Below are 22,237 nucleotides of genomic sequence, written 5' to 3'. Positions count from 1 at the left end.
AGTAATATGTAAAGTTGGTGTTTACAGCTTCTTTTTGCTGCCCAAAGTGGCCAAATTATGGACTTAGTTCGTGCATGTTTGGAAATATATTTTAAAGGATTTTATCATTTGAAGTTAAGATGGCTGTGACAGAAGTGTACCTGACAATCTGGTGGATGAAGTGGTCGGGATCTTGGGCAGCAAACACCGTAAGAGTTGTCCCCGCGGGCACGCCCTCTTCAAAGCGGATCATTTTGGGGTTGACGGGGAAGACGGGAGGCTCGTTCACATCCTGAACAGAGATGGTGACTCCGGCCGTGGACTGGAGTGAAGACTGAATGCCGCTGGCCAGGTGGGCCTGGTTGGACACCACCACTGTCAGCATAAAGGCACGGTTCATCTCAAAATCCACCGGCTGGAGAGGAACCGAGGAGGAAGGAGCGAAGAGAAAGACACACACACACACACACACACACACACACACACACACACACACACACAGTAAAGAAAATAATGAGATGGGAAAATTAGTGTAGCTGATTGCAAGATTAGTTCTAACTGTGCTCCAATTTGAGAAATGACATAATTCAGTGAAAACATTGTGAGACCAAAGTACTCAGTCATCAGCATCTGGCTCTTCAGAGCAGGTGGAAACATGATGCAAGATGCAGTGTTGAATAATAATGGAGAGCAATTGTTCACTTTCAAATTCAAAAGAGCTAATTAGGATGAGTGTAGAGAGACAGACCAAACAAACGGCTTCACTTTTACCTTGACCACTGTCAGCATGCCCTCATTGGTGATGGGGTTGGTGCGGATGGTGAAGTGTCCAGAGGGGTCTCCGCTGACGATGCGGTAGACGGCGTTCCAGTTGGGGCTGTGGGGCTGATCTCTGTCCACCACTGTCAGGTTGGTCACCACCACGTTCACCTTGTTCTCTGGCACCTCCCCAGAAAACTACAGAGTGGGAGGGAGAGGAGAGGAGAAAGTGAATGAGAGAGGAGGGAGCGGAGGTGACAGCGGGGGAGGATGGGAGAGATAAAATTATGCTGATGTTGTTCCAGCTGTCAGCTAATGCATGTTAATAAGGTGATTTATTGAGATTTTAGACATTTACTTGTGCCAGCATTACTCTTAAAGCATTTTCTGTAATTGTTATTAGGAAAACAAACTGCTTTTAGGGTCATGCCAATAATGCTCATTACAATAAAACAGTGGTAGCAACACAAACAAAAGGAGGAGAAATTAGAAAGATAGGAGGGGAAGAAAAAAAGACAGAAGGAGACATGTTTATTTAAATGTGGATAATAGAGAATCATAGCTTGCATTATGTTAATGCAGTCTCTTATTCCACGCCATGTCTGCTCATATGAAACTCTTTATATGAACTAATGGATTTGTTCAATTAAGTGTTTACCCATTTAATTTGGGTTCTGTGCATTCACCAAATCTAGGTTTTAATAAGCAATTAGATAAGTACTGTAATTAAGGCAGCGATAGGAATAATCTTTGGCTAATGATCTTCATTATACTGCAATCTGAGACAACTCCCCTCTGAACTAACTCTGGAGGAAACTTGGTGACAGCTGCAGAGCCCGAAGAAGAATTTACAGTGCAATAGGATACATGTCCCTCTCTATAGGGATTTATCTGGCTACAGAGGGATAAACACACACACACACACACACACACACACACACACACACACACACACACACACACACACACACACACACTAAAAGCTCTCATTGTCAGACGATAATCTGTGTTTCCTCTTGTGAAGCGTTAACTTGTTTATGGTGTGTGTCTGCCAGCTGCTGTTCACTTTAATGGCTTCATCACCGTGGGATTGAAGCCGTGTCCAAACCACCCGATTCCTCTCCTCCTCCTTCTCTCCCTCTCTCCTCCCCTCCTCTCTTCCTATCCCCTGCAGTATGACCAGGCTGATAAGCACAGAACAAATTAAATATGCACTGTCAGTCTCTGGTGTGTGTGGGCTCCTCCATTTTATTTTCACCCCAAAGCTTTAGCACAAACACCGCCACAAACCTTCCAAGCTTGTTTGGCCGTACTGTGAGGCGGCTAAATGGAACATGCTCTCTCAGAGGCATTCACAATGGTGCTGACTGTAGGGGTGGGTGCTTTCAAAATGGCCACTCTCTCTCCAATGAAATGTGGATGCATTGATAAGCCAATAGAGACACAGACTTCAAATTTCTGAAGGATTTCGTAGTTACAAAGAAGGGGGAAAAAGAAGCGGGGCAAATTGACTTGTAATGTCACAAGAAGTGTTGTCAGGATTACAGATTCTGGCTTTACAGAAGTTTATATACAAACTTTCTGTGCTCTGCCTGTTTAAACATTCAATAAGGAAAACTTTATTAGAGGCAAATCTTAGGAAATGTGTGAGCCTTAGCTGAAGAGAAATCTTCTGAATGTCAGCAAAAAGGATGAACAGGATCAAAACAAAACCCCCTAAAAACTTTTTATATTAAAAATTAACATTTCATTCATGTTAACATCTAAAAAATGCTACAAAATACTGATGTATAAATCATGTACTTTGCCGATTCAAATTGTTTTGGTAAGTTTAGTTTAAAGATTCATGGTCTTTGACTGCATTTGTTTACTTTTATCAAAGCTAACCGATTGCTACTCAAATCCACTTCAGTACATACAACAGTAACTGAACACATCATGTTCATACAGCTGAACTGTTCAATGTTGTGTCTGACTGACTTCAGGTAAATGGGAAGTTCAGTCTGTTGCTGGTTCAGTATAGCACTCTCAGTTCAGTCCAAAACTTTACAAAAGTAATGGCTCAAAAGCCAGTTCTTTGTGACACATTATCACATTATAGGTGATTCTGTGGCTTTCACAGTCTTTTAATAGAAGTAGAGACTCACTAATGTGTGTAATAAAGCAATATCTAGGTAAAGTCTGCTAACATTAGCTAACACTGGCTGCCATAAGCTTATGGTTATACAAGACCAAGTAAGACAGTCAAGTGGATTGAACGAAGGTGTGTTTTATTAGTTAAGAGTTCAGTTTTTCATTGCAACAGAAAGAATTTGTTATTTCTGCTTTCAAATGTGACAGTTTCGCTTTAAAGGCATAAAGTGGACAAAAATGCATGTGTACGGCATAAGACATATCAGGTCAACAGCTGTTATCCCTGTTGTCCCATCATGTGACTTTTTTTACTCAAGCATTCAAAGCGTAAGCATCATCATTGATACTTTATGCTAGGATCTTACTTTAAAAACCTCTGTCATGTCATTAGATCCCACGTGTATGAAGGTTGGCACTAAACAAAATCCAAATAGTACAGTGTCACTTTTGCATGATCATTACCTCTTATTGCCTCTCATGTTTTACACTGTCTGTAGAAATGTCTAGCCGTCAAACACTTGAGCTACAGTCCAGGCGGGGGAAAATAAGTGAGGCTACAGTGCTGTACAGACCCCAAATCATCTTAAAAAATAAATCTGCATCAAGGTGCACAGCACAGCAGGGGAAATCTATTGCCTTCTTACTGAAGACTGACGCAGCAAATGAAAATGGTTTGTTTTAGATGGCAGAGCTAGAGCTCAACAAGACTAAATGAGCTCTTCTCTTCCTTCATGGGGCGTTGAAAACAACACCAAATGGTAATGATGGCATTAGATAGAATAAATGTTCCAAAACAGCATCTTATTGATATCAGGATGACATCGGCTCACTTAAGACGGGTGTTATGTCTTCAGTAGTAAAATAAAGATATAGCTACTGGCAATAGGCATCAACCCTCTACCTTATTCTCCTTGTTATACAGACGTATCATGATGTTTTCTTTTGTAGTCTGCTCTTAAAAGTAGCGAAAGCCAATAATCTCTGGCACTCCAACTCTTTTCTGCTGTTTAGCAGGTGCAGTTCTACAGGTGAATTAAAAGCCGCCCTCTATTCAGATCAGTAAGCCGGTGTGTCTGGGAGTTCAGCTTTTCAACCCCACAAGTCTTCCAAGCAACTCTCCTGCTCCTCATTATTGTTCGGTGAATGACAGACTGCTGGGCGCACTTCAGCAAGGGTATGATACACTTGATTAAATAGTTTGATTAGATAGATTGTTGCAAGTATCACAGTCTTTTTGTTTATCACATAATGATGAACATAACACTAACATAGCGCGTTCAGGCCCATGTGGTGAAATGAATGAAACATTTGGCTTTTTTTTTTTTTTTTCAAATTAGATGCAATATATCAGACTGCAAGCAATTTCACTTAATTAGTGTGCTTATATTTTCTCTGTGCCTCCCGTAGAGAGCAATGAATTTTTCTTGAGTCTGTCATAGACAAAAAATTACTGAACTACTCCAAGTCGAGTTGCTTGTGTGGGAAGCAAAACAAAAAGCAGAGATTAACAAAGCAGTGGAAAAGGCATCTGGTGGAGAACAATTCTTCTTTGCCGCGGATGTTCATGTGAAAGTATACTGTTGTCATTGTGAAGGAGATACATCAAAAATACATTTATTCACTTTAACTCATTACCATCTTTGAGTCACACATCAGAATCCGGTCAGCCGCTCTTTTTTCTGGCAAGCTCAAGCAAATCTGCTTTTCTACTTTTACTCTGGAGTGTTGCAGAGAAAGTAATGAGGCCCTGAAGAAATGACAAACATTTCTCACAGACTGCAAAAGCACACATGTATGTGCATCTCTCGTCAGTGCGTAAGTATGTGTCAAGGACAATGTGTTTTTTCGTGTCTGTTGAAGTGCAGCATGTCCGCTTCTGGCTGGCGGGAAGATTCTGGTCCAGAGCTTCTCCCCAGTGAAGAGCGGTGACGGAGCCAGCGCCACAGACGGGGACAGAGCAGTTCTGAGCAGAGTGACAGCCTTGTTCGGTGAGCTCTACCCCTGACAGCTGGGGAGCTCTTATCAGAGCATGCGGCTGGAACTGTACTGGCATGCACGCTGACGACGGCCCCGCCGAGGAGACAGGGATCACACTGTGTGACGCTGACACATTGCTCGCTCTGCCCCTGAGCTCTGTTGCACACAGCATCTGTCTCTCTCTGGAATCTCAGAAATCCAAGTGCTCACATAAAGAGCAGCTATAATCCAGGTCTGTCAGGCTGCGGTCAGCATTGGATTCTGTGCTACGACCAGACTGAGAGGAGAGAGTGTGAGCTATATATGGAGAAAGATACAGAAACTTATAGGCATGCATGCATACATATGCAGCACTTATGTATACTATACCATACTAGAGCTTCTGCTTTCAGCTGTTGTTTCCTCAACAATAACCTCTCAAAGTAACCCTCACCCTCAAAAACAAACAACTCCCCCCCTAACCACACACACTGCTACAGAAAAGTAGCTTCCTGTCAGATGAGTGTGGAGGTTTCAGGGACCAGGGCCAGATGCCTGTAGACAAACCCAGGCCACCAGAGGCCCCCGCTGGCAGGGAAAACACAGAGATGGAGGGAGGGGGGGAGGGGCACATCTCCCGTCACCAAAACTGATCTCAATCTCGCTTTCAGTCACAGTACCTTTTTCTTTCTCTCCATATGTTGTTCTCGCACAGTGTTTCTTTTAAATCAATCACTGCGTTGTTTCACATTCTGTATATGTCTGTCTTTACCCAACATCTTTCTCAGCTGTTGCATTTGCATTCCCCTCTTCTCATTGGCCTCGAAAGCATGTTTCAGTAAAGCTACTATTGCACCATTGTTGTATTTGATGGGCACCAGGGAATGTATTTTCTAGTAATATAGTAGTAATCTTATCCTGTAACCTATGTAACCTCTTCTGCCAAAGAATAACACTGCCCTTGTGCTATAACTATATGTATAATAATCTATTCTACATGATCTGTGGGACAGCGTGGCGGCATAGAGGCTGAAAAAGCAAGTGTTAAAGTGACAGATACAGGGTCAAGTCCTGACCTCAGACCTCCCTGTATAGGCTAATTAGTCATACACTTTTTTTAGGGACTGTACGAGAACCTTTATTTCTTTCAAAGCGAGGCCCTCGCCCAGCGTTGAACTTAATTAACATTTTGGACCCTCCCCTTGGCACAGAAAAACAACAATAACAAGAGAAAATTTATCTTAAAATTATATATTTATGGCGAAAAACTAAATGGAAAAATACACCCAATCCCTAATTTTTCATAAAGCGTTGTTAAACAAACAGTGATGACTGAGAGAAGCAGGGATGGGTTCCTGATTTTGATAAATAAAATAACTTAATAAAAATGAAGTTATTGCTTTTCTTTTAAACAATAAATCTCTAAGAATAAGAAAAGAATGAATGAATGAATTGAAAAAGACTTCCCTTTCTTCAGCAAAAAGACCCTTCCTCTCTATAGTAATTTTCATAGTCACTTACACAGAACAAGAAACTATCTATGGGAAAGGTTTGCACTCACCGTTCTGACTGTCAGTTCTGGGGGATTGTCGTTGATGTCAGTAATGGAGATCAGAGCTGTGGCTGTGTTGGACAAGCCAAAGTTCAAGTTTCCCTCCATGTCTGTGGCCTGGACAATGATCGTGTACTGGGACACTTTCTGTAAAAAGAGTCAGAAAAAGAGAAAACAGGCTCAGGTATATCAAATGCTGCGTGTACACAGGACTGAATCAACAAATAAACATTTCTCCCATGTGTCAATGACACAGTGAATCATATGAATGAATGAATAAATAAATGAATGCATGAATGAAAATCCCTACTCCCAGCCTTGCATACACATTTTCCCTTTTCCCATAGCTACTCACTCACCGGAACAACAGAACAACAGTGGTCTGTTGGAGAACCTGATTTACTCAATAAACAGCAAACAGTAAACAGCACAAACACACGCACACATGAACAGACACACACAAAGTTGCAGAGAGGGAGCAGTGTGTTGGTAAAAGGCCCATCCATTATCGCCTAAAAGTCTTGGCTTTCCGCTGTGTGAACAGACCTGGATCATCACTCATTTTAATGGAGGCACCGCCACTTAAAGATGCACCATGGTGCTGCAGATAATACCGGGAGGGGAATGGGCCTTATTTAGTGTTACAGTGAGGGGGTGTCGTCCCAGAGGCACTGCATCACACACTGCAATATTACACCGCCATGACAAAAACACCATCAAACATTAGGCTTTGTTTAGACACAACTGAATGAAAAAGAAACAAACAGTGAGTCCCCCCTCCAACACCATGACGCTGTCCATGGTGCTGAAAGTTCAGTCTGTCCCACAGACTCACCACTGGAGAATAGTATTGTATGTGTATGTGTGCATGTGTGTGTGTTTCCATCCTGACAGTATAAGCCTCTCTGCTTTGTGGTCTCTTCTTCTTCCTATTAATCCATTTGGCTCAGGCCTCCATTGTATCAGAGGAAAGAGTGGGATGGAGAGAGAATGGACGTCAAGGACAGGCCAGTGTTCTGCACATAGGGCCCACTGCTTTGTTCCGCATCCACAATGCGTCCTGTCGTCAGCCTAATGTTCGTTTGTTGCTAGACTACTTTCGTCAAATTCACCGTGGGGTCATGCTTTGTAAGGACTTGACAGCCAGTGGCACTGGTGTCAGGGACTGTCTGGAGGAATGAGAACAAACCTAGCCAGAGGTCTTGTAGGTACAGACAGGGAGTTGTTCGATCCTGTTGGATGGCTTTTGCTTTTTTATTTCTTTGAGTTGTGCCTTTCTTCTTTTTTTCTCTGGTTTATTGTGTGTTCTTTGTTAACTCACATTCTGTGCTTCTTTTGATCTCGCGCTATCTTTCTCATCACATCTAGGTTGCTCAGTGTTCTCTGCCTGTCTGTTCTCTATCTGTCTATCTCTCTGTCTGTCTTTCTGCCAGTCTCTGTGTATCTTTATATCTCCTTCCTCCCTCCCGCTCTTTTTTTCAGTCGTGAAGGATGCAGTTGATTGTTAGATCAGTCAAACCATTGAGGCCGGTTAAAACGTGCATCTGGAGTCATTTACCATCTCTCCAAGTCATCATGAAGTGCACAGACATGTTAATCGGCAACAAACCAATCTTATTAATGAAAACTCAATACAGACTGACCTTTATTAGACTCATAATGAAATATCAATACCATCTCCCCCTCATAGAGCGCTTCAGTAAATAAAGCCCTCAATGATTGTGTCTCTCTACAGACTCATTTAGATCCGGTCACATACATCAATCTAGGAATAGCACCAGATGGCTGTAGGAAGCTAATAGGCTTGAGCTTTGATGGACGCCTTTTTCTTTGGTCAGGTGAAGAGAAATGACGGGAGCAGAGCCAGCAGGTGGAGCTCTCACACAGTAGGGGATGTGGCTGATGCGTCCTATCCTGCCGGGTTATATCACTCATCTGAGGGTAGTTGCAAGTTTATGGCCCTTCTAGTGCTCACATGCACATCCGCTAACGCTCCAGTGAGTGGGAACAGGTGGGACACTCAGACTCTTACACACACACAGGTGTATGCATGCATGGGCACACCAAACACACACACACACACACACACACACACACACACACACACACACACACACACACACACACACACACACACTGCTGTCCAAAAGTGGCTGCCCGAACAAGCCTGTAAAGGGCTCTCTAATGAGTCCTATAGAAGTGCTGAACAGAAAATCTCTCTGTTAGATTAGAGACCGCTGCTGGCAGGAAATACAGCTTCTTGTCTCACGACCAGCAGCAACAGCCCAAACTCCCCCACAGGCCTTAAGCCTCACGGACTTAATCTGCAGAAGCTGAAAGCCATCAGAGGCTACAGAAACACCTGTACACAGAGCTCCGCCAACAATAAAAGCCAATCCCTTTTTTCATGGGGACCAAATTAGGTAGTTTACCATCCAGGAGACTGAAGAAAGAAATGGGAAAAGGCTATCGATGTTAGCTTCTTGACAAGTCAAGCCAAGCAGCAGACAGGACAGGTGGAAAAACCTGGCTGTTCATGGTTTGTAAGCAAATGGACTTGTTCTCCAGAGAGACTCTGTTAGCAAGAACACGGTAAAGGAAATAATGGTCTCAACAAGTAAGGCGATGTCAAACAAGAAAATGGAGAGGAGTGTTTTTCTGGCAACACGAGTACAGTGGTGAATTAATTATACCTGAGCTGGGAGTGCATTTTCACTCAGTGTGCTGTACAGAACCACTCAAAAAAGGGTAAAGAGGGAGAAACCAGGCGAGAGAGAGACCTGCTCTTTACTTGCGTCGTTTGTGAATTGTGTTCCGGCCTGCCGGGCTCCAACCGGCGACAGTCATTAGCTTGTCACTTACAATCTGTCTCAAACGGCCGAGACTCGTGGCTAAAACTGTAGAGACCAACTCCCTTCCTTTTCCTTGACTCCACTCTCTACCTCAGTGACCCTCAGTGTCAGTGACCCCATCGTGACAACTTCAATTCACTTCACCTGAGTTCACTTCAATTAAATTTACTGGATTTGGTTCGATGCTATTTGATTCCATTTCATTAGATTTTAGTTCAATTCAATTCAGTTCAATTTATTTCAGTTCAGTTCAGTTACACATCTGCGATGTCAAGGAAGAACTGAGATATAGTTACAAGTAAAGTACCTGCAGTTGTGGGAGTTCTGACAGGGAAATACAGTACACATCTACAAAGTTATTTTCTACTTTCACATCTCATCCCAGTTAGTACCAAAAATACACAGAGAAACCTGTTTTGTTTCCATCTTCATCACCAAACCCTCTCCTCATGCCTCGCAGGGATATCTCTCAGGCTGGGTTGAGGACACAAACAGTTCGCGACAAGTTTGAAGAAAACACAAGCCAGCGGGAACTTAATGCAAGTAACACACTGCTCTGTGAGAGCTTTTGTCTGACTCCCATTGTAGAGACATTCATTCAGATACGTAGCCTAGGTAAATATCTAAAACTCTGAATCCACTTGATTAGATACGCCTCCACATTTACGCAAACAGATCAGAGTCACATTTTGGATAAATAAAGGCTGTGAGTCACATAAGAATAACGCTGCTCGAATAAAACAGACAGACTGGTGAGGGGTTTAGTTAATCGTCCAACTGAGCATTGCAATACAATGCACAGGACACGATTGAGCAAATATGAGCATGATGAACATGTTGCCAAACTTGCTGGATCCAGAATGTCACAAACAGATAAACACAGTATTGCCAGATAGCAGGCAAATGCTTCTTGTCCTGCGGCAGGAGATCAGGTTAAGTGTCACCTCTGTAATGAGAGAACAAATACAAGAGACGGAATCTGGTACCAAAACTGGGTAAAGCAGACCAAGATACCTATGTAAGGTCTCTAACATTTTGTTGAATCCAGGCCTTAAAGAATTTACAATCCAAGTGAAATTACATAAAAAAAGAGAAATGTCAGCCAGCGTCACGCTGTGCAAGCAACATTGTACAGTTGCTCAAATCACATCTTCTAGAGAAGAAAAAGGAGCAGCCTCACCCAGCAGAGTGTGAATGTAATTCCTCCAATTTTGGTTGGGTAACTGGGCTTCCAATTAATCAAGTAAGTCACCATCAAATGAGTCTTTTGTTATGAAGGTGTCAAAAGCTACATGTAGATACAGAAACAGAGGGAATAAATCCTGAATAAAGCTGCCAATGGGTTTGGAGCAAGCATGCCCCCAGTAACATCTGATGTAGTGTTAAAAATCTCTGTCCACTAGTTACTTAAGCACATGTCAATGTGGTTTACAGGGGAGCGTTGACATCTATCACATGAAAACGTGTAGACCTAGCATTGGAGTAATAGATACTGCACGTGATTTAGTACTGAAGAAGGGCATGTGTTGCAGAGAGAAAGAGAAGTGCAAACTATGCAAAATATCAGGCCAGAGGTAATCAGGTTTTTTCTACATCCTACATATGTCTGTCAGATCCAGATGATTATCATGTGGATCTGCACCAAATTGTAAAAACCAGATTTCAACACCATTAATATGTCTTATTGTTTACATCAAGGTACATACATTATTTCCTGAGAAACTGATAGAAAATGACAGAAATGTTGAAAATTGCCCTATGTTTAGGCAATGTTTGGCACCAAATTTAAAGGGTTCTTCCCTGACTCATCCCCCACCCCATGCCCAAGTTTGGTGCAAATCGGTTCAGTACTTTTTTTGCATAATCCTGCTGCCAAACAAGCAAACCAACAAACAGACCAAGAAGTATCAGCTGTGGCCCCTGGGAGTTGGACGGTCCAGCCCCGTCGGCATCAAGTAAGTCAGCTGTGCTTCGTTCAGTACAAGTGGGAATGTCTGAAGCTTGTCAATGTCCTACTTAACTTGCTGTATTTACATGTATATAAATGTCATTTATAAAACTAAAGCGCAAATGTGGAGTTATATCAGACAAGATAGACCAATTAATTAATGTTTTGGAATATACGTACATCATTATTTGCCTCTGTGTGTCCCTTGCTGGTAATTTGGCATTTTACTGGTATGAAATGGCAACATTGGGACAGTTGAATTTTAAGTGGAGAACATAGGTCATAAACAGTGGATAAAACTAAAAGTAAAATGCATTTGTGTAATTACCATCAGACAATACATAGATTTCAGATTACATTTATACTGAGCTATCTATCATTTTAATACAGTAGGTTTTCTACACATATTAAACAGTCGGCAATATTGCAAACCAATAAACAGACTACTTTATAGAAGTATTTGAGTTGAATTTTTTTCTTTTCAGGAAATGTAGCATATAACACAATATGTATTGATCAATGTGAAAATACATAAACCTTGATTGAAGATTTTATCCATAACCCCCTCTCCTGCCTACTATAATCACTATCTTCCTACAGGAAGCACGATACAGCCTCAATGTTTTCTGATCACTGCCAGCAAAATAAATTGCACTATTCTCAAATATCCCGATGGTGCACTTCAATAACATCAACAATACAATAACAATATCAATATCTTTCAGGTGGAATAATAGTGTTCCAAACTCTATTCATGAGTGCTATTGCACTGAAACTGTTAATTTTGTTACTTATTATTTTACTTCAGATTCACACAACATAAAGAACACAAAGAACAACTAAATAAATAAGTTGTTTACCTTTGGGAAACATTTATCTTCATCTTCAGTTTAAATTCATGTCTTTGTCTGTCTAGGCAATACCTACATCTCTGAGGTTCATTTGGTGAAAAACAACCAGTGGCTGCATGTTCTAAGAATCAGCACTTGTACTTATATAGTCTTGTTTCCTTGTTTATGGTTAATGAACCAATAGTGTAGTAACACATCCCTCTCCAACCCCTTCTCCATCTTATGGGGTTATTTGACCAATTATGGAGTGTAAGCCTTTTATAGTAATCTTTCTAAATGTATAAAACCGATCCCCAGAGGTTCCTGCTTCAGAATTGAGGTGACATCATGCTGAGAAGCCTGTATTGATGAATCCTCCTTTCTCCTTGATCAAGCATCAATAAACATCCTCAGCATAAGACATCCTGGACTCCAGCACTCTTTCTTCACCATCGATGATAAGAATTTTCCCTAACAATCTGCCGTCACGAAGGCAGGATTTCAATATAACTACAGCCTGGTAAGTGCAAAACTTTAAAAGTCATGTCTTACCTTGTCTGTGTTTGATGAAATCAAACAAAACTGTGTAATTTCAAAATTGGGAAAAATAGTTAAAGGCTAAAACCGATTAAAAAGCAATGTGATAAAGTGTAATTGAAATTGAATTTTAAGTTAATTAAGTGGTTGTCAAAACATTGGTTGTGTGGTTGTGGAGAAGTCAAAAACAGGGGTGTGTGTTTTTGATCACCCGCTGTGCCACTACAGTGGCTGTCATGTGATTTCTGGGATGGCTGTGGACCGTACCCGACACAGAGGGACCCACCTGAGGTTTAAACTATAGAAAAGACGTTTTTGGGGTAGAATGAAATAGATCTACTTTGTTTAATACCAAGATCGGGGATCACCTGCTCTGTGTCCAGTGGGAAATATAGGGGCTCTGTTGGATTTCTGATCCTGGAAGCTAGGGCGCCAATAGAGATAAAAGAGGCTGATTGGAATTTCCTGATCATTTAGAAAACGACTGTTAAAAACTGCCTGAAAATCTTTGTTACCATTAGCGTTATAGCTCTGTTGCCAGTAATTAATCCAATGTTTTTTCCTATGTAACGCTAACATTAGCTCATGTTAACTAACATTGAGTTAACAAACATTTTAAACACTAATCTACCAACATATCCTAATGTAATATTACAAAAATTATTCACTGCACTTAAAACCTCTTTTTGATTACCGTAGGAAGGTGATTTAACACTCACTGACATAAAGCGAATTTCATTAACCTATTTATTATCTTTCCATGAGTGAGACTCTCCTTGCATCCTGAAATTGTTTTGTGGGTGGGGCTGGACCTTTAGGGTGGGGCTAGACCATCCAACTCTGCTGCAGGCTGCAGCCGTGAGAACATTTCCTCCTCGTGGAGGTAACAAATGAGATTAAGCCCATAAAAATTAGATCTGTTTAGCCTTCTTAGTTACATCTCTATGTTGTAATTTGGTGGTGGTGGAGTCTTCTATTACTGCATTAGATTCAGATAGCCTGCACAGGCCTGAGGGATTCATAGGACGTGACAGGACAAATTTCTGTAGGCAAGACATTGCAAGCTAATTACACTTCATCTTGTTGACCCTTTGCTTCTTAATTATAATGTAATGTGTTGAATTATCTCAACTTGCAGTTTGAGGGAAATATAAACATATAAATATAAATATATATATATATATAACAAATATAGGAGAGTTGCTTGTCTTCTTCTGTTGTATTTCTGACAGAGGAGCTGCACAATAAACTGATCAATAAAAATGTCATTTTTAATGGAACCCTGATCCTCTATTATTAAAGTTTTCTTAGTGAACCAGTGGCCACAGGTGTCGCCAGATAAAATCAAAAGAGCTAAAATCTTAAAAATGATTCCTTTAAAGAAAGGGATGGTGTCAAAACATCATCAAGGGATATGTCCATGGGCAAAATATCAAACCCAGGAAATCTGGAATAGACAAAAAAACAGACTTTCAAATAAGTGTAAAAATGTTGAGAATATTTATCCAAGAGCTGCTGAAAAGAGACAAATATCTGACCCAAAACAAATTAGAATAGAAAAGAATCATCTACAAGAGAGAGTGGAAGAAAACATGGTTTTGCAACTCAAGTGGAATAATTCAGTTTTTTCTGTAGACAAGAATGGGCCAATTCAATACTCACTAGGTGCACATAATAGGGTGGATATTGAATGGATATTTTCTTGATTGAATGTTGGCTACTAACATTCAACATCCACCTACATACGTCAATACTCTTCATTCAGCAACCCGCTCACAATCCTCTGAGGGCTTTGCTGTCTGGCTCCTGGAGCCTTGGTGTAAGGCGGCGAGTTAACATAACTCAGCGTCTCTGAGACAATAAAGCCCCGGGCCTTTTTAGGACGCCTGCTCTCAGCCTGTGTCCCCAGTCAAGCTCGACAGAACCTAATAGAGCCAGGCTGTGGGCACTCATGTCCTTGAGGCAGTCTTGGCGATGTCCTAATTGACAGAGAGACGGTCCAACGCGAAGCTGGCATCAGCCCGGTGGATAGCCTGGCGCCAGGCCACACCACACCGTGCCACACCAAACCGTTCCAACCCAGGGCTCATGGGAGATTGAGACAGCCTGGGGTAATGAAAGACAACAGCTCTGCCTGCCAGTGGAGCTGGTGCCATGGAGGGAGGGCTCAAAGGGAGAACAACCACGCCAGCTGTGGCACCCTGACATCTCACACTCTGCTACCTGCTGCATCTGAGTTGTACTTCACTGCAAATGTACTTTTTTCAGCAGCCTGGTGGAATAATCTATTTTTAGTACAACATATAAACATACACAAAACTGTAGAAACCCTTACCTATAGATTCATATCCTGCAATCCTAATTCTAATCTGAATTATTTCCCCAAGACCTAAAATGAAGTACAGCAGAAACACACACAAATAGCTATGCTTTACTCAAACTTTAGCATGTACAGAGTCAAACACACATGTATATGACTTAACCCAGCTTGTTAGTCTGTGCGATGGAGCATGTGGAAACGTGAGGTCATGTGAGGAGGGAGGTTGTGGGTGGATAGTGATGGAGAATAATTGGTATTCAGCGGTGTCCGTGGTAAGTGATACTGGGCTAACCTCCATGTACCCCCTGGTCTCCTCAACACGAGAGAACCTGCTTCCCCCCTTAATTAGCACATGAATATTCCTATTTGACACCAGCATGGCAGATGAGGATTAGCTAAAGTGTGAGAGAAAGAGAAGGGAGAGGTGACAGGTATTCAGTGCCTCTACAGTGAGTATGCATATTCATGTTTTTGTCTAGCAGCATGTGTATACACAACTGTGGCTGCACAGATCTGGTTAGACACCTGGGATCAGATTTATCGTATTTGCTGCTGCTCCTCACTCTGAATCTACACTACAACCATCGCTGCACGGGAGTAAGTACGCAAACACGTGCTCATGTGTCTGAACACGTTTCTATGTTTGTGCTGATGACCTTGACAGCAGGTGGGTGAACTCCCAGGTGTGTCCCAGTTTTAGTGGGAGGATCAGAGGCAGGTGGGACTCAGCCTGGCTTGATGTGTCCAGATTAATGAGCTTTCTCTCACTCACATCAGCTGCTACTGCTGCCGCCTGGGCCAAGCTGGAAACAGGGACACAGAGCTGGCCCGCGTTCACTAGACTCATTTATATTGTCCCACAAATGTATCAGGCTATCATGCTATGCCAGCTCCGTATAAAATTTGGATAAGGAATGAGCATTGATGTATTATACTCTTCTGTTATCAAAACCTGGTTCTGTTCTTGAGAGTTTAACTTTAATTATTCTCCAAACACGCTTGCCTTACTGTTGGTAAAATCCCACTTAAATTTCCAAAGTGTTGCATGGCTGGGTTTAGTGCCGAGAGGGACCAGCGGGACTTCTCAGAATATAAACATTATGAGACACACTGATAGGTGCTTTTATGTCGGTACTAAAATCAGCCAACTAAGTTATGAGGATGAGGATTATCCTCATAATGACAGCATATGAATTTGAATGTTTCCCTGATTTTGCCCGTTGTATTTGTTTTGTTCCACAGGGAGATCAGGGAAGGTTTGATATGTGTGTGTGTGTGTGTGTGTGTGTGTGTGTGTGTGAGAGAGAGAGAGAGAGAAAGAGAGAGAGAGAGAGAGAGAGGGAGAGAGAGAGAGAGAGAGAGAGAGAGAGAGAAGCTGCAGGATGAACAATCTGCCATGAAACACTAATGCCCACAGTCACCTGATCCAGCTTGGGTTAAACAAAAGTCGACCCTGCGTGACCTCCCTCATTAGTAAAATAAGATGGAAGATGGAGCAGAGACTCTGTGTGTGTGTGTGTGTGTGTGTGTGTGTGTGTGTGTGTGTGTGTTGTGGTGGTGGTGTTGGTGGTAGCGTGTGGGTTGGCGAACAACCGCAGCAAGCAACAGACACACAAATGAGCGGTGGATGAGACAAAAGAAGACTATGAGGAAGAAGCTGGATCAGCTGGACATGTGTGATGATTATGTCTGATCTGCTCCATGTACTGAGATACACATCAGATATACACCTGTCATTTATATTTATACACAATGAGAAAACAGCAAAGTGTTTGTACTAAGTCCTTGGTGTGCTTATTCTGACATTATCTAAAGGCTGAATGCTGCAGAAAGTAATCCTGATTTTCTTTAGTGGCAGTTTAGTGACATCCAAATATCAAATTAGAATTTGTGAGCTGCTGGGAAGTCCTGAAATTTGCAGGTTGAGACATTTATTTTGTAATTTCATAGCATTGTGTTACAATAAAATTGTATACTTTGTACAGAAATTGCATATATTTTGTTGTAGTGAGCTGACGGTAAATAAATATTGAAAACATTTGCCTTCATTTAATGACCTGTGAAATCTAATTTGAAATGGTAATGGTTCTGGTTGAAAACAATCTGTCTTTTGATGAATGTAATTAGTTTTGGGGGATTAATTGATTGTTAAGACATTAATACCAACATGCTATCATACTACAGTAGCTCACATGTATTGCAGCTAACCTGCATTTGATGAATTTGACATTTCTCTGACCATAAGAGACACAAGCTGGTGTGAAGCAATCCTTGGCTCTGTGTGTGTGGGAAGATGTGTTGCAAGGTATTGTCCCTGCAGAGAGGCTTTGTGAAATAATAAATGACTGAGTGTAATGGCTGTGTTGTTTTCAAGTTCGTTCTTGAGTGGGTGGGACATGGGGGAGCAAGTAGCTACCAGAATGAATCAAGTAAGTCCTGGTGGCAGAAGACCCAAGGAATAGCTCATTGTTGTGGAGAATCCTCTTATTTATTTTGATCTTATCTTAGCACAAAGACTGGAAACAGAGGGAAACAGCTCCCTATCTGCAGCGCCCCTGGTCTTTGTCTGGCTGGGGACCCTTGATGCATCTCAACTATCCCAGTCTAATGAAGGCATAAAAAATGCCTCACAGAAATAATTTGTCTCTGTCTGACTCTGTCCAATTTAATGGCTCAACAAATCAATGTCTATTTCACCTTTTGATGGTTAAGGAGAGGGTTATCATAATAATAATAATAACAATAATAATAATGATGATAATTCATACACAGTACAACACCACTGATTCTCAACTTAAGTCTAATCTTATTGCTGGGTGGGCACTAATGAGACGCAGAATAATTGATACACAGCACATACAGTTGACACTGACCTCTCTGTCCAGGCCGGCTGCCACTGTCACTATGTCTCCAGTCTCGCTGTTGATGGTGAACATGTTGGGGATGGGGCTGTGGGGGGACTGAGAGAGGATGCGGTAGCGGACCATGCCGTTAGCCGTGGTGGAGTCGTCCGAGTCAGTGGCTGTCACCTGCATTACGGACGAGCCTGTGGAGAGAAACATAGTTAGCTTGGAAGTGCGGTAGAATAATCTGAAAAGCGTATGATGTGCATCAGTGCACACGGCACAAGAGGAGGTCAAGCTGGGAAAAAAGCACAAAGATAAAACAAGCAGGAGATATTCATCAAGTACAAAGATGTGCTTTTCAAGGTCCTCCGCACACATACATTTTGAAAATACATACAGCGTACTGAAGGTTTCTTGTGGACCTGTTACTGTTAATGAATTTGTGCTCAGGAAAACTCAGAAGACAACATACCCATTTATAAAAAAGAAACAAGTCAATCAGACTTTGCAAATTGCTGTGACATTCTCTGTTCTTTGTGAGGCAACTTTTAGAGTGAGAGCTATTACAGAGAAAAGTACAAAAACACAAACAAAATCTGTTAAATAAGCCCCTATTTTAAGCTGTGCTGTTTTCTGCTCTCTATATAGCCAAGCTAGTGGGGCAAAGTTTCCACCTCTGCAGAGTCCATTTAGTAATGAGCAGCGCTGGGTCTTCTGCCATTTCCACCATCCATTATTTCAGCCTTCAGTGGCTCCGTTGCTGCCCTTAATGCTCCCATGCTCTCTCCCTATTTGTCTTAGAATCACAGATAAACACTGCCATTTAAGGCGGATAGCACAGAGGTGGTGAGGCAGAGGGTGTGTGTGTGTGTGTGTGTGTGTGTGTGTGTGTGTGTGTGTGTGTGTGTGTGTGTGTGTGTGTGAGTAGTGTATGTATGCCTGCATTTACTTACAGGTACGTGTGTGCATCTGTATGCATGTGCTTGTGTGTGTCCTCGCAGCACGTATCAGGGTGACAGGCCCTGTGTCCCCGCATCTTCCCCAAGCAGAATTATTGATTTGCACGAGTTTGTCAGCTGGGCTCACAAATGCGATCAGGCAATTAGGAGCACTTTGTGCTGGAAAGAGGAGAGATAACCTCGCCCCTCTCACAGGGTTCTGTGAAAATGTCACTTTCCATCAGGCAGCCATTTACACGCTGCCGCCGCCACTGCTGCTGAGAGAAAGAGACTGTCAGCTCACAGGAGGGGGACAGCAGAGAGAGGAGACAGCTAAAGCACGAACATGCTTGAATAAGAGGACATTGTGAGTAGAGGGAAACTTAAGGAAAGGGAGATAAGGACATAGAGCTGAAGTGTAAAAAGGTGACAGGGAAGCAGAAAAAAGAGGAAATTGGTAATTATAACGCCTACATGTTAGATTGCCTTGTCTAAATCAATTAGAAACAAATTTTTATAAAATTTCTGATGGACTTTAAAAATATAGCACTGTCTTCATGATAGTGGGCACCACAAAGTATCTCAGCAAACTAATGCATAAGCACTCTGGTGACTTCAGTGGGCATGATGGTGGGTGGTGAGTACCACGCTGAGGAGGAACGAAACCAGCAATGTTCAATTATCACATCAAAAGCAATCAAAACTGGTCGATGAAAATAAGTCTTGTATGTTTGAGAGTGCAGCAGAAGTAAGAAAGTCAAGTTTGCTTCACCACCTCTTACTGATAAATGTAAATGTCTCAGGCGAAGGGTTAGGGTTAGCAGGAGAGATGGTGGATTCATGGCAGACTTTGGCGGTCCCCCTGTGGGTCTGAGCAGTTACTGGTGTCTCCATCCCCATAATTGGGTCTAGATGGGACCATCATTCCTGTGACAGCCTGCATGGACAGGATAATTGTAGCCTCGATTTTCAATTTAAAACTTCATTAAGTTTCAAAGCCGGATTTGTCACTTTGTCCAGCAAACAAAGGAAGAGAATCGAAGAAAAGACAGGAAGTAGAAAAACAATTACTCCTGTTCCACCGAGGACACCGTCAATATATAATCAACCTCTCCAGTCCCACAGGGAGGGATAGGATGCGATGCTGAATCACACGTTGGCACTGCTAACTTTCATTTCAGTGAGGAGGATTCGGTGATATGATGATGGTATGCTTTTAGATTCAGAGCAAGGCCATGCCTGAAAGGGTTAATCTCTGAGCCTGTTTAATTCCTCTTTAATTTGAATTCTAATTCCAAATCCTAATTGCTTTTCCACCAAAATCACTGGAGCCGAAAATTTACGTGGTCGGCCATTTTAGTCACGTGACTGGAGATCAGCGGTGAGGTCTATCTGCTACCTAAACATTAGTCAGTCAGAGTCAACATCTGCCTGCCAATTAGAGAGAAGATGGAGAGAGACGAAGATGGATATAGATGGACAGATAGAGCAGGAACGGGGAGATAGGCACACACAGATCCAATGATAGGAAGCCGAGGAGGAAATTACAAAGATGAAAAAAAAAAAACCCAGTCAAGATGAGAATATAGGTGAGAGGGTTTATAAAGACCACTAAAAGCAAAAGTACAAGGGGAAGTCAGGTAGTGAGAGGGCAGGGGGTGGATGGTATAAGAGGATAATAACTCTCATCAGTGGAGGGAGATAGAGGAAAAGAAAAAAGTGGCCGTGGTACAGTAGATAGAGAGAAGGAGAGTTAGAGGTTGAGAGGTATAAAAGAGGTAAGAAAAAAGGCTGAAACCCGGCAAGTCTTGGTGGAAGTGATGAAGGGGGGCACATAGTGTTCATACAAAATCCTCTAATGGAGGCCACTGCACTCTGAGGACACAAAGAAACATTCATACCAGTGAAACCATTCGCAACCATTCACTACTGATCAGAAAAAGACTGGAGGAAATGCACTGGATGCTTTTTTTGATCCCTACAATTGCACGATAGTCATTCCTATGATCTTTACCTACTTACTTCCATTCAGGGTTACAGGGGCTGATGGTGAAGTGGGACGAGCTAGTTATTTCTCATGTCCAGCATTTCAGCTGCAGTAAAAGTCCTGAGCAGTTTCTGCATAGACAGTGGCAGGTGACGGGCAGGTGAAGCACCAGCACAAAAGAGAAACGGTTTCATTAGCACGTGTCCGGTTCCTTACAGCTGCACTCCTCTTATTTTACACATGAACCATCAGTTTACTTGTCAATCTTACAAGCTACTTAACCTGTGAAAACATTTGTATTATATCTTTTGTAGCTCTGGTGCATTGTGTCAGTGCTGCCTTACCAACTAGAGGAATGTAGTTGCAAATATAGCGATTGTAGAACAAATCTGGGCCTCTGCAGCACTGAATTTGACCATCTTCGTTAAATCTGTCCCTCACAAGTCTCCAAACTTTATGGAAATAATATACATATTTATGGAAAGACTTCAAGGAAGTCAAGAGAAAAAAAAACTGAAACTGAAAAGAAGATAAGTCTATTTTGACATCTTGTCTGAGTTGGCTAAAGCTGGAATCACGAAAACATGTGCACATTTCCACTGGTCTACACAGAGAAAGGGGGTTTGGGTTAACCACAGATCACAGCTGGACCTGAGCATCAAGCAAACTGATTGGTTGATCCAACTCCTGTCAGGAAACATTATACTCAAAATCTGTTCAAGTATAAAAGACGCAGCCATGGAAAACATCTCTAAACCACCCTCATCCACTTCTGCTTACGTGCAGCACAGAAAAGCACTCTCCAACCTGATGGTCACAACATGAACCTACAGTACTGTGAAATCATCCAGGAGAATCCTTCATTTCAATGTCAATAAACATGGAGGATCATTTACAAAAAATACTTTAACAAAAGTAAGAAATACTCCTGGAGCCAGCAGCTCTACATCTCTTATTGGTAGTTCACTGGCTTCTCTATCTTATCCTGTGTTTTCTCATAGAGGGATCACTTCAGTTTTTCTGTGCATTCACTGAATTGGTATCTACAACATATTGGAAAGGAAGAATTATGCACCTTAATGTATCAGTTCAACTACAATCAAACAATGATTATTTTGTTAACACTGAATACATTTCTGATGAGGTTTTGAGACTCCCTACCGACTTTACAACACTCGTACCTGCAGGTACATGGAACTGTCTGTGTATTTCCTGCCTGTGGGAACAAACTGGTAAAACAGGCCCTCTGTGTTAATAAAAACATGTGGCCCATCATGATGTGTTCTCGCAATGACTGTATCACATACATCGACTTAGAGTAAGAGACACAGTGAGAAACACCTGCTGCCACTGACGAAGTCCAACACACTGAGTGAAACATCGTTGTGCTCCTCCACCTCTACTCGCCTCCATCACTCCATCTCTCCCCTCCTATGCCTATCCCTAATTATCCCCCCAGGCAAGAAGGAGAGAGAAAGCCTCTTAAATCTCTTGGAAACTGTTAGCAAACTCTTCAGGAGAGAGGTAGAGGAGAGAGAGGAGAGAGGAGGGGTGTGGGTTGTGAGGGGTATGGGGTGTGGGGTGTGGGGGTGTGGGGGTG

At 42.1% G+C, this 22,237-nt stretch overlaps 1 protein-coding gene across 2 annotated transcripts in view; it reads right to left on the bottom strand.

Moving 5' to 3' along the window:
* The window catches only part of cdh4 (cadherin 4, type 1, R-cadherin (retinal)), a 194,380-nt gene that overhangs the window by 14,560 nt on the left and 157,583 nt on the right, over positions 1 to 22,237 (bottom strand). For both annotated transcript variants that reach the window (XM_087179767.1, XM_023428032.2), the window contains exons 8-11: positions 17,740 to 17,912; positions 6,389 to 6,526; positions 751 to 936; positions 141 to 394 (exon numbers count right to left, since the gene is read on the bottom strand). In XM_087179767.1, the coding sequence (XP_087035893.1) occupies positions 141 to 394; positions 751 to 936; positions 6,389 to 6,526; positions 17,740 to 17,912 (751 nt within the window). The remainder of the gene's footprint in view (positions 1 to 140; positions 395 to 750; positions 937 to 6,388; positions 6,527 to 17,739; positions 17,913 to 22,237) is intronic.

Source organism: Seriola lalandi, unplaced genomic scaffold (assembly GCF_002814215.2).
Source record: "Seriola lalandi dorsalis isolate HSWRI2012SDOR001 ecotype SW California unplaced genomic scaffold, Sedor1 jcf7180002054864, whole genome shotgun sequence".
Classification (NCBI taxonomy): Eukaryota; Metazoa; Chordata; class Actinopteri; order Carangiformes; family Carangidae; genus Seriola; species Seriola lalandi.
The sequence above is the reverse complement of the archived record's forward strand: the minus strand, read 5'-3'. Positions and strand labels throughout refer to the sequence as shown.